The 12445-nt window shown below is 37.0% G+C and overlaps 1 protein-coding gene across 1 annotated transcript in view; it reads left to right on the top strand.

Moving 5' to 3' along the window:
- Positions 1–12445, top strand: part of TMEM144 (transmembrane protein 144) — a 68425-nt gene that overhangs the window by 34132 nt on the left and 21848 nt on the right. Inside the window, exon 6 of the mRNA XM_069105018.1 lies at positions 5368–5449. Coding sequence (XP_068961119.1) covers positions 5368–5449 — 82 coding nt within the window. The remainder of the gene's footprint in view (positions 1–5367; positions 5450–12445) is intronic.

Consider the following 12445-nt stretch of genomic DNA (forward strand, 5'->3'; position numbering starts at 1 on the left):
GGATGTATCTATAAAGGTAAGGATACTGTGTTATTTATTATGCCAGAGTTAAATTCTAGAAGTCCTAGATTCCACAATGCTGCAGTGATCATTCCCCAAACTCATTTATTGCTTCCTGTAGTAGCCATCCCAGGTGGGCTGTTTGTGGCCTTCTCCTGCCAAGGTTGCTGGCTGATTTTTGATTAGTTCACAGGTGACCAAAAGGAAGACCCTGCCCCCAACCTACTGATCAAGCACCTTCAGAAGAAGGGGAAAGAAGATAGTTCCCTTAGGTACTTTCCTTTATAACTGATCCCTTCAGGTAGATCATTCAAGAGCCCCAGACCCATCTTTATCTGGTCACCTCCCTGATAATTTCAAGGGAGAAATCTTTACTGTAGATTCTTTATAAGGAGAGGAGCCAGACAATATTTAGAAATTAATAGTTAAAGAAGGATTGTTAAGTGCTTTTCTTCCAGATCTACATGAGTGGGGAACCTGTAGCCTCAACACATGTGGCCTTCTAGATCCTTGGGTGTGGCCTTTTTCTGAGTCCAAGTTTCACAGAAAAAAATCCTTTTATTAAAGGGATTTGTTCTGTGAAGTTTGGATTCAGTCAAAGGCTACATCTGAGGAACTAGAAGGCCACATGTGGTCTCGAGGCTGTAGGTTCCCTACTGCTGGACACTTTGGTCTAGGATACATTTTAAATGCTTTTAAATTTTTTAATTTATTTTTTCAATTAACATGCATTTATTTTCTCTATCTCATGATTCCACCAAAAAAAATCACTTATAGTGGTTATACATCATCAAGTAAAACAAATGTCCATATTGACCAAAATTATCTCATTCTGCACATTGAGTCTATAACCTTCTCTCAAAAAGTGGGTAGCGTGCACCATCATTAGTGTTCTGGAATCATGATTGTTAATTACATTCATCAGAGTTCTTAAATTTTCAGTAATTTGTCTTCACAATATTGCTATAACTTATTCTCCTGGTTCTGCTCACTTCATTCTCTATCAGTTGACATAAGTCTTCCCAGATTTTTCTGAAACCATTCCTTTCATCATTTTCGTAACAGCATATATTCCATTAAATTCACATACCATAATTTGTTTAGCCATTCATCAACTGATGGGCACACACTCCCCCCCCCCCTCAGTTTCCAGTTCTCGCTCTTTCTATAAGGAAGAGGAAGGAGCCTTGTCGACTTTCACAAACAAAAGTACAGTACAACCAGAGTAGTTGAGTCAGGCAAGCATCAAAGCATCATATCCAAATGAGTCTGAGATTGTCTAAAATGTCAGTGAAAAAAGGATCATGGGAGTACTGTGGGTCTTAGAGTCAGAAGTAAGTGCAGATACCATGATGAACAGCAGAGAGAGGAAAATTCCCTTGACAATGCTCTCGATGATGTCGTGAAATTATAAAAAACAAACTTTCATCCTGGATACAGGGAAAAGCAGAGGGGATTGGAAACTGATGCTGTGGAAGCTTCCACTTAAGGACTGAGGTTGAAGGGAAAGTCATAGAAAAGGTGTTCTTGTTCCCACAAGTGGTTTGCTTCCAAACAAGGCTGACCTGTATGTGGAATGAAGGAGCTTGATGGTAAGCAGAACACTTAACACAGACATTCTTAAACTTTTTCATATAATGGCAGTTTGGGGAAGCTGATGGACCCTTTCTCCGAATAGTATTTTTAAATGCATAAAATAAGATGACAAAAAAGTCAGTTACTTTGAAATATAGTTTTCTTTTTATCTTTACATCACATACTCTTGCTTAAGAACAGCAAATTTAGTGTGACTAAGGAGAGCTTGAGGAGGAGGGTGGTGACTCCCTCAGTGATGTTTAACTTGGAGGTCTTTATATTATCATTGCGGTTTGTGGGGGTGTTCCTCAGAACTTATGATTGGTCCATGTCATGCTTCTATTTTCCTTTGGAGCTCACATGGACTTTACACCAGGAAGGAAAGAGAGAAAGTAGCAATTAATCTGGGAAATTTGAACCAGCCTAGCCCTATTCACTTGAATGGTGCCTACTGGGCTCTCTGCAGTTTCCCATCCTGAAGCTTAAAATCCTTTGACTTTCATAACATAAATTGCACTTATGAATTTTCTTTTTATTCAGTGACATGACCACATCACCACTGTTTTTAAAGTCTTGACTTTGAGAACTAGACTCAGCTAATGTCATCTCAGCATCAGTTGTTGATAGCTCCCCACCTCTGCTAATACTCCATATATTGGAAACAGCTGAGTTCACAGATGGTGGACAAGAGCTGGATGCCAATTTAACAGATTATTACCCCCAAAGTTTGCTGATTCCTTGAATTAAAATTTGCTCCTTGTCAGTTGGGAGGAGTAAAAAAAATCATTATTGGTTCAAACGAGCCCATTTGCAGAATGTATTTTGGAAGCCTACACCAGACTGACTGATTTTTGATTAGTTCATAACCCTTTATGATCCCAGTCACCCCTGAACTGGAGCCTACTATTTCAGAAGAACAAGTAAATTTGCAGACCAGATACTATTAACTTTGTAGAGGATGGTGTCAGCAATTAAATGCAAAAACTCCTCACCTGTCCTTAGTGAAGTTCTGCATGCAATACAAAATATTCTGATATTGCCTGCAAGAAGTTCATTCCCATCTTAGAGGGTTCCCTCTAAGTCAAGTCTATTGATTTTGCCTTAGAAAACTATATGACCTCTAAGACCCCTTCCAATGGGAAGATCCTAGGATTCCATTATTCAAAGGGAATTATATATAATTGGTTGAATGCTGATGGTTATTACTATAAAGTACAGCCTTTACTCTGTAATGAGCTTTCAGTAAAACCCTTGATGTTTTCTTCCATTTTGGTAATTTTATTTAGAAAATTTAGAAAAACAGGCAAATGCACATAGAGGAATGTCTTTTTTAACATGTAAAAAATAACATTTGTTTATGAAAATTATGAGTTCCAAATTCTCTTCTTCCCACTCCTCCCCCACACATTGAGAATGCAAGCAATATGATATTAATTATACCTGTGAAGTCATGCAAAGCATTTCAATATTGGTGGTGATGCTACAGAAGAAAACACAAAAATAAACCAAGAAAAATAAAGTAAAAAAAGTATGTTTCAATCTACACTTAGAATTCATCAGTTCTCTGTCACTGTTACTCTCTGTCTCTGTCTCTGTCTCTCTCTGTCTCTCTGTCTCTCTGTCTCTCTGTCTCTCTGTCTCTCTCTCTCTCTCTCTCTCTCTCTCTCTCTCTCTCTTTCTCTCTGAAAATGGATAGCATTTTTTCATGATGGGTCCTTTGGATCCTCTTGATCTTTCTTGGATCATCATCTTCATCAGAGTAGTTAGGTCTTTCACAGTTGACCATCCTTACAGTATTGTTGCTACTGCTTATGATGTTTTCCTGTTTCTACTCATTTTTCACTTTCTATTAGTTCATATGATGTTCCTCGGTGTTGTTGTTTCTAAACCATCAGTTCATAATTTCTTAGTATTATTATATGTCATCACAGTCATATACACAACAACTTGGTAGATATCCCCTCAATTTCCAATTCTTTGCCACAACAAAAAGAGTTGCTATAAATAATTTTATACAAATAGATCTATTCTTTGATCTCTTTAGGACACAGACTTAATAGTGTTATTGCTGGTTCAAAAGGTCATAGTTTCATAGACCTTTGGGTATAGTTCCAGATTGTTCTTCAGAATGGGTGGACTAGTTTACAACTCCACCAATAGTGAATTAGTATCCCTGTTTTCCACATTCCCTCCACCATTTGTAATTTCCCTTTTCTATTCTACTAACTAGCATTTCATTCACATGAGCTCTAGGCCAGTCTCCAATTTCACAGATCTCTACTTCCAACCTCCTAAATTGTTTTGGGCTGAAAGAATGTCTCACTCTGACCTTTTATTGGCTCTTCAACTTCGGAATTTTATTTGAAGCATTATTTTGGTACAGCTAGGTGGTACAGTGAATAGAGCTCCGGCCTGGAGTCAGAAGGACCTGAGTTCAAATGTGGCCTTAGACACTTGACATACTAGCTGTGTGACCTTGGGCAAGTCACTTAACCCCAATTGCCTTGCCTACTTCATCTCCTGACTGTACATTGTCATTGTATGTTGTCTTCCATGCCAAGAATTTTCTCTATTGTATCCCTGGCTTCCTTCAAGTTCCAGCAAAAATCTTACCTTTTCCAAGATGCCTTTCTAGAATCCCCTCAACACTAAATCCTTTCCTCTTTTAATTAGCTCCATTTATTCCTGTATTCATCTTGTTTGTACAAAGTGGTTTGCATGTTTTCTCCTGTATAAGAATTCACTTCTTGCAAGCACAGACTGTTTTTTTTCTCTATATCCCCAGGGCTTAGCACAATACTTGGAATATGGGAGGCAGACAATTAATAAATGTTCATTGATTGACTAGCTTAGGGAGAGGAAAATAATAATGATTCCCCTTGACCCAGTGTATGTCCTCACATATCTCTACACACCAAGACAATTTGGGGTACCATTTATAGGAATCTTAAACAAAGATATGGTTAAAGCATGTTCCAAAACAGTTTTAGGCAATATTCTAGAATGATTGACAAAATAACTATTTCTCCTAAAGTACTCAAAGGGGAAATCCCAGTGATCCATAGCAAATCTTGTCTGAATGGGAAAAAGAACACTTCTTTGAAGCCAATCATTTCAGGGGATGGGAAAGACAATGATCTCAATTAGACAACTAACTTTTTTAATTTAAATTTCGTTATGGCCATGAATCCATCTTCCTGAGTCTGTAGCTTTCATTTTCAACTTCTTGTATACATCCTAAGACAAAAAAAGCCTAGAAAGGATTTTAGGTTGGAGAAATATTGTTTCTTAATATTTTCAATTGTACTAAAAATTATCAGGGGACAAGAGGTTAATATCCTTCCATGGCTAATAAAATGATCCATCATGAGGTAATGCAAAACAAATCTACTATATACAAGGAAGACTAGAGAGCAAGGAACAGCTATGAAAGATGTGTCAATACAATTTACTGGATTTACTGACTAGATATGGCAGATAAGTAAAAGGCCAGAGCATATGTGACTATGAGAGTAATAGAACTACTAACAGTAAAGTTGGGAAGGAGAATTCGTTTTAGGGAAAAGATGAGTATGATTCGGTTCATGATGAGTTTTTGGTGACCAAGAGGCACCACAGTAGACAGGAGCTCAAAAGAAAAGATGGGACCAGGAGTATAATTAATACTTTTCAGCATAAAAATACTGTTTGAAATACCAGTGAGTTAATTATGTTTTCCCCCCTGAATTTGATGACTGTGACTATGAACTAGTAGTATAATAAATACTATTTAAATGTTTGTTTTCCTTACAGTGCTGTCATATTTTTGTTTGTAAAAAGTGAAGTACCAAGTTCAACAAGTTCCTTGGATGCCACACCATTACTAACTGTACGTGTGAGTTTGGCATATATTTCTGCCAGAGAATACTTCATTTATAAAGCCAAATTTAGTTCAAAAGAAAAAAAACACAGATTGAAATTTTACAGATGTATTACTTATGGGGTTATGGAGTAAATTTCAGGGCTATAGAAAATATTTCAATATACAGTTGTAATGACTAAAGGCAAGCATAGAAAATCATAGTAAAATTGATTAGTTCAAGTTATTGAAAGCTGCTCTACCATGAATAGTAATAACCTCTTCTTAGATTTATGCTTTTCTGAAAAGTGTTATCCCCTAAAGATATCAACTTAGAGTAGACTCTTTTTTCTTAGTTTAATAGTATTTTATTTTTTCCCAGTTACATGTCAAGAAAATGTTTAGGATTCGTTTTTGTAAGTTTTTGAGTTCCAAATTTTTCTCTCTCTCCCTTCCCCTGAAAATGGCAGGCAATTTGATATGATTTATAACTGTGCTATCATGTAAAAATATTTCCATATTAGTCACAGTTGTGAAAGAAGAAGCAGATCAAAAGAGAAAAATGAGAATGAATAAAATAAGTGAAAAAAATATGCTTCAATCTGCATTCTGAGTCTATCAGTTCTTTATCTGGATATGGATAGCCTCTTCCTTTGTGATTCCTTTGTACTTGTCTTGGATTATTGTGTTATTGAGAAGAGCTGAGCCATTCACAGTTGCTCATCACACAAAGTTGTTCATACTATGTACAATGTTTTCCTGGGTCTGACTGGTCATTTGCATCAGTTCAGGCAAGTCTTTCCAGGATTTTCTGAAATCTGCCTATTCATCCATCTTTATTGCATAATAGTACTCTATTACATTCATATAGAATAGCTTGTTCAGCCATTCCACAATTGATGGGCATCTCCTTAATTTCTAATATCTTGGCCACCACAAAAAGGGCAGCTATAAATATTTTTGTACATGTAGGTTCTTTTCCCTTTTTTATGATCTCTTTAGGATATAGATCTAAGAGTGGTATTGCTGGATCAAAGAGTCAAAATGCAGTTTGGTTCCCCTTTGGGCATAGATCCAAATTGCTCTCCAGAATCATTGAATCAGTTCACAACTCCACCAATGGTGCATCAGTGTCCCAATTTTCCACATCTTCTCCAACATTTATCATTTCCCTTTTTTTGTCACATTAGCCAATCCTGATAGGCACAAGGTGGTACCTCAGAGTTGTTTTAATGTGTACTTCTGTAATCAAAAGTGATTTAGAGTACTTCTTCCTATGCCTATGGATAGATATAATTTCTTCATCTGAAAACTGCCCATTCATATCCTTTGACTGTTTATCAATTGAGGAATGGCTTGTATTCTTGTAAATTTAACTCAATTTTCTATATATTTGAGAAATAAGGCTTTTATCTGAGACACTTGCTGTAAAGATTGTTTCACAGCTTCCTGCTTTCCTTCTAATCTTGGTTACATTGGTTTTGTACAAAAGCTTTTTAATTCAGCATAATCAAAATTATATATTGTGCATTTTGTAATACTATCTCTTGTATGGTCACAAAATCTTCCCTTTACCATAGATCCGACAGGTAGACTATTTCTTGCTTTTCTAATTTGCTTATGGTGTCACTCCTTATGTCAGGATAAAGATTAGGATTGCTACCCGTATTTGTTTGTTTTTTTATTTCACCTGAAGCATAATAAATTCTGCTCCAGCCACTTACCTTTACTCTGTGTGTCTCTCTGTTTCAAGTGTGTTTCTTGTAAACAGCATATTGTAGAATTCTGGTTTTTTATCCATTCTGCAATCTGCTTTCACATTACAGATATGGTTACTACCTGTGTATTTCCTTCCATTCCATTCTTCCTCCTGTCTGTCCTCTCTCCTCTCACCCTTTCCCTCCTCACCAGTGTTTTGCTTCTGTCTACCACCTCACCTAATCTGCCCTCCCTTCTGTCAGTCTACATGACACCCCCTTTACTTGATCTCCTCTCCTCCTCCTTCCCTGTTGGATAAGATAGATTTCTATAATTAAACAATTGTACATATGATTACCTCTTTGAGTCATTACTGATGAGAGTAAGGGTCAAGTAAGGCTCATCACCCACCCTCCCATCTTTCCCTTTGCTATAATAAGTCTTCCATGCCTCTTCATATGAAATAATTTACTCCATTCCACCTCTCCTTTCCTTCTTCAATCAGTATACTCCTATTTCTCATTCCTTAATTTTTTTGTCATTCCCTCAAATTCACCTTATACCCATGCTCTCTTTCTATGTATATTCCTTTTAGCTGTTCTATTAGTGATACAATTTTTTAAGAATTACAGGTATCATCTTCCCGTGTAGGGATGTCAACAATTTAGTTCTAGTTAATCCCTTATATTTTCTTTTTCCTTTTTACCTCTTTACCCTGTTGGGTCTTGATACTAAAGGTCAAATTTTTGGTTAAGTTCTAGTGTCCTTATGAAAGCTTGAAATATTTCTATTTCATTGAATGACCATTTGTTCACTCGATGTATTATGTTTAATTTTGCCAGGTAAGTGATTCTTCGTTGTAGTCATAGGTCCTTTGCCTTCCAGAATATCATGTTCCATGACTGCTGATCCTTTAATATTATAGCAGCCAAGTCCTGTATAATCCTGATTGTGATGCTCTGATATCTGAATTGTTTCTTTCTGGCCATTTGTATTTTTTAACTTGATCTGGTAGTTCTAAAATTTGGCTGTAGTGTTCCTTGGAGTTTTTATTTGGGGATCTCTTTCCTGTGGTAATTGGTGAATTCTTCCAATGTCGATTTTGCCCTCTGGTTCCAGATATCAGAGCAGTTTTCCTGCTAATTTCTGTAAAGATGCTCCAGGTCCTTCTCCTGATTATGGTTTTTAGGTAGTCTAGTCATTCCAATATTGTCTCTCCTGGATCTATTTTTCAGGTCAGTTGTTTTGCCATGAGGATTTTTACATTTTCTTCCAATTTTTTCATTCTTTTGAATTTGTTTAATTCTTGATGTCTCATTAGCTTCTACTTGCCTAGCCCAGTTCTAATGTGTAAGGGTTTTTCTTCATTTGTCAGTTTCTCAATGTTTTCCTCAATTAGCTTTTGTACTTTATTTTCCATTTGGCTAATTGTACTTTTTAAGGAGTTGTTTTCTTCAATGGATTTTTGTATCTCCTTTTCCATTTGATCAATTCTACTTTTTAAGCAGTTTTCTAAACTGCTGACTCTTTCTTCATAATTCTTTCATTTCTTTTCCTATTTTTTCTTCTGCCTCCCTTATATGATTTTTAAGCTCCTTTTTGAGTTTTTCCATGAGTTCTTTCTGGGCTTGAGATCTCTTCCCATTCTTATTTGGGGTTTTCCCAATAAGTGTTTTAACATTGTTGTCCTCTTTTGAGTTTGTCTTTCCTGTCACCATAATAACTTTGTATGTTTAGATTCTTTTTTGTTGTTGCTTTTTGTTCATCTTTTTACTTTGGCCTTTTTCCTTTCTTTTAAATTTGAGCCAGTGACTACAGGCTCTGGCTGTATAATAGTAATGGAATTTAAAGATCTCCCTGTATTGGCTTGCTTTTCATGTTGAGTATTGAAACCCAGAGCTTATGAATCCCACTTGTGGGATGAACTTGTTAATGTGAAGAGAGAGGGCTGAACTTGGAGGAGGTGGTATGGTGGATTTAGAGACAAGCCCAAGCAGAGAGAAGGCCCAAGTGGAGAGAGGCAGAAGAACTTTTGGGAGCAGCATCATGGAGGCAGAGAGAGAGAGGATTGCTGAGGGTCAGTTGGAGCTGCCACCCAGAGTTGCCAAGAACTGAGGAAGCATGGCTGTGATGCCAATATTTTGTCTGATTTGATGTTGTTTTGCCAGATTCATCTGCTGGTAAAGGACAGTGCTGTTGTTGCAGAAGTTCTGGAACCTTGCTGTTGGTTCAGAAGCCCTGAAGAAGGATTTTCTTGTTGTATGTGTACAGAAATCCTGGAAGAGGGTCTTGCTGATGTTTTCAGGGGTTCTGAGACTGTTCTGCAGGCAGAGAGTGAATTGACAAGGACCCTGGCGATGTATAGTCTCGCTTTGTTAAGCTTTGTCTCCCCAGGAACAGAGATTGCTGAGAACTTACCTCATGTCAAGATGAAGAAAAGACCTCTCTTTGGGTATTAAATGCTGTGATGATATCTTAACCTTGCTGTAGCTCAGGGGTAGATGGCCTTTGTGCTCTCCTGCCCCTTTTGAGAAGGTGCTTGTCATTAACTGATGATAATTGTAATTCAGTTGTGATTCAGGAGTGGGAAACTTTTGACTTTTTTGTGCTCTGTGACTGACCAAATGAATGTACTTTGTTTATAATTAGAAACTAATCTCCATTTGAGAAGAGAGACTTTGTGATTGACTAAATGAATGTACTTTCCAGTGGTGAAATAGTACTTGGAAATTATTGAATTACACTAGGTGAATGTTATATTTTGATTTTCTCTTTTCTGTGAATGTTTTGCCTTAATTTGTCACTGAATAAATTGGAGAGTTACTATGCTGGCATTCTGAACCTTGGAAGTTGCCGTTGCTTGGTATTACAGGGTGTTTACTTTGTGTTGCACTAATGTTGCCTTCAGGCCTCTGGGCATGTCTGGTGCTATGATAAAGTGGTGGGGGAGTGAAGAGGGATTGGCTGATGCTGCTGGAGACAATAGGGTCAATTTACCTGGTGCTGAGCTAGTGATCCTAGGCTGAGGTCCAGTGGAGTGTTTCTACATTTTCCCAGGGCTACACTGAAACATGTGGATGTCTAGCTTACTTTCTCATCATGGTGGAGGATACCTGTTTACCAGGGCTATAAGGAAGCTCATGGAAGTCTGGCCAATGGAGGATACTTGTTTGTCTGGGGCCACACTGAAGCATGTGGCAGTTCCCAGAGTTGGAGTCTGCCAGTTTTCCTTGCTGTGCTAAGGCACTTTGGGGGTGCTGCTGTTGGCATTTGCCTGCTCCACCAAACCTGGACTCAGGATCTCCTGCTGATTTCCTGAGGTGGGGCTTGCTGCTGGTTTGCTGGGATGCTTCCTGTCCTGCATTGTACTCTTCTTTTACCTGAGTAAGACCCACCTTTCTTGCATATCTTCTGTTGAGCACAACTCTACCCTCCCCTCCCCTAATTGATTCGTGAGCAGGAATTTCAGCCTAGGATAAAATCCCTGCTCCATTCTTCCCTGTCCCCTACCCACCCCACCCACCTACCAGATATTCCCCATCTCCACCCATTCTAGGTTCCCTATCCCTCAGCCTAGGGAAAAACTTCCGCAGGCGAGGGAAAATTCAAATATACACCGACCAATCACTGATTGTAGTTTCAGCTTACGTAACCTGAGTATTGTAATCTCTTTAAAAACCGGCACATTGTCCATCCCAACTCACTGTCTGATCTGTATACGTGACCCCAGCAGTCCTGCAATAATAAAATCCACTTTCAAATTTACTCTCTGGCATCTTCTGTCTCGCTCCTTTATGCTCTACACTTCCAAATTCCTTAGGTTAAAAGAGCTATCTTTTTGTTGGTTCTGCTGTTCTAGGATTTGTTTTGGGGCACTGGTTTATGGTTGTTTGGAGGTGAATATGGAAGAGTTAAAAGCAATTTAATGCTTATTCCACCATCTTGGTTTCCAGAAGTCTCATGAGAGTAGACTCTTTCTACAAGACTTGATCTCCTTACAAATATACAGATAGTGATTATAATTGCAAGACTAACATTTATATGGTACCTAAGATTTCAAAAGAGCTTTATATACAAGAAGCTCATAGCATTGAGAACTAAGGCCTAAAGGTCACTGAAAGTAGGTGGATCTGAAATTTCATGTAATAAAGAGAAAGGAAAGAAGTAGTGAAGCTGGAAAAGGAAATAGTAAACTACTTCAGTATTCTTTGCAAAGAAAACCCCAGATAAAGAATCAGACATAACTGAAAATGACTGAACAAATAATTACTTTGGTCTTTTACTAGTGTGTATTATGTACCTAATCTGTTGCACTGATCCAATGCTCTCTTTCTTAGCTAATAGCAGATTGTTGTGATGAAGGCTACTTTGCAATAATAGTTTGAGATTTGGGAGAGCTAGGCCAGCTTCCTTCACTCTTTTTTTTCCCACTGATTCTTTTGATATTTTTTGATCTTTTCTTCTTCCATATAAATTTGTTTTTGTTTTTTCTACTTCCATAAAACAGTTTGATTAGTATGCTTCTGAATAAGTAAATTAATTTATGTAGAATTGTCATTTTTATTATATTGACTCAGCCATCCCACAAGAATGTAATATTTCTCCAATTGTTCGGACCTATCTTTATTTGTGAGAAGTGTTCTGTAACTGTGTTTATGTAATTCATGGGTTTGTCTTAGAAGGTAGACAGACTCCCAAGTATTTTATATTATTTGCAATTATTTTAAATGGAATTTCTCTCTCTATTTCTTCCTGTTGGACTTTGTTGGTAATATTTGGAAATATCTATGATTTATGATTCTCCAAGTATACCATTGTATCAAATGCAAAGAGTAATAGTTTTGTTTTCTCATTGTCTATTCAGTTTCTTTTTCTTCTCTTATTGCTATAGGTAGCATTTCTAGTAAAATATTGAATAATAAAGTGATAATAGGAATCCTTGCTTCACCCTTGATCTTATTAGGAAGGTTTCTAGCTTATCCCCATTATATTACTCTTCATTTTAGATAGATACTACTTATCATTTTAAATAAAGTTCCATTTATTACTGTTTTTTAGTGTTTTTAATAGTAATGAGTGTTGCATTTTGCCAAAAGCTTCTCCATCTGTTGAGATAATCATATGATTTTTGTTTATTTATTACTGATATAGTCAATTGTGCTGATTTTTTCTTTAATATTGAATCAGCATTTCATTCCTGGTATAAATTCCACCTGGTAATAATGTATGATCTTTGTGATGTATTGCTGTAATCTCCTTGCTAGTGTTTTATTTTAAATTATGGTTTTAATATTTATTAGGGAAATTGGTCTATAGTTTTCTTTCTCTGTTTTT

The sequence above is a fragment of the Petaurus breviceps genome, unplaced genomic scaffold, assembly GCF_028583685.1.
Source record: "Petaurus breviceps papuanus isolate PSGF00001 unplaced genomic scaffold, PetGlider_PUasm1.0 76, whole genome shotgun sequence".
NCBI classification, from domain to species: Eukaryota; Metazoa; Chordata; class Mammalia; order Diprotodontia; family Petauridae; genus Petaurus; species Petaurus breviceps.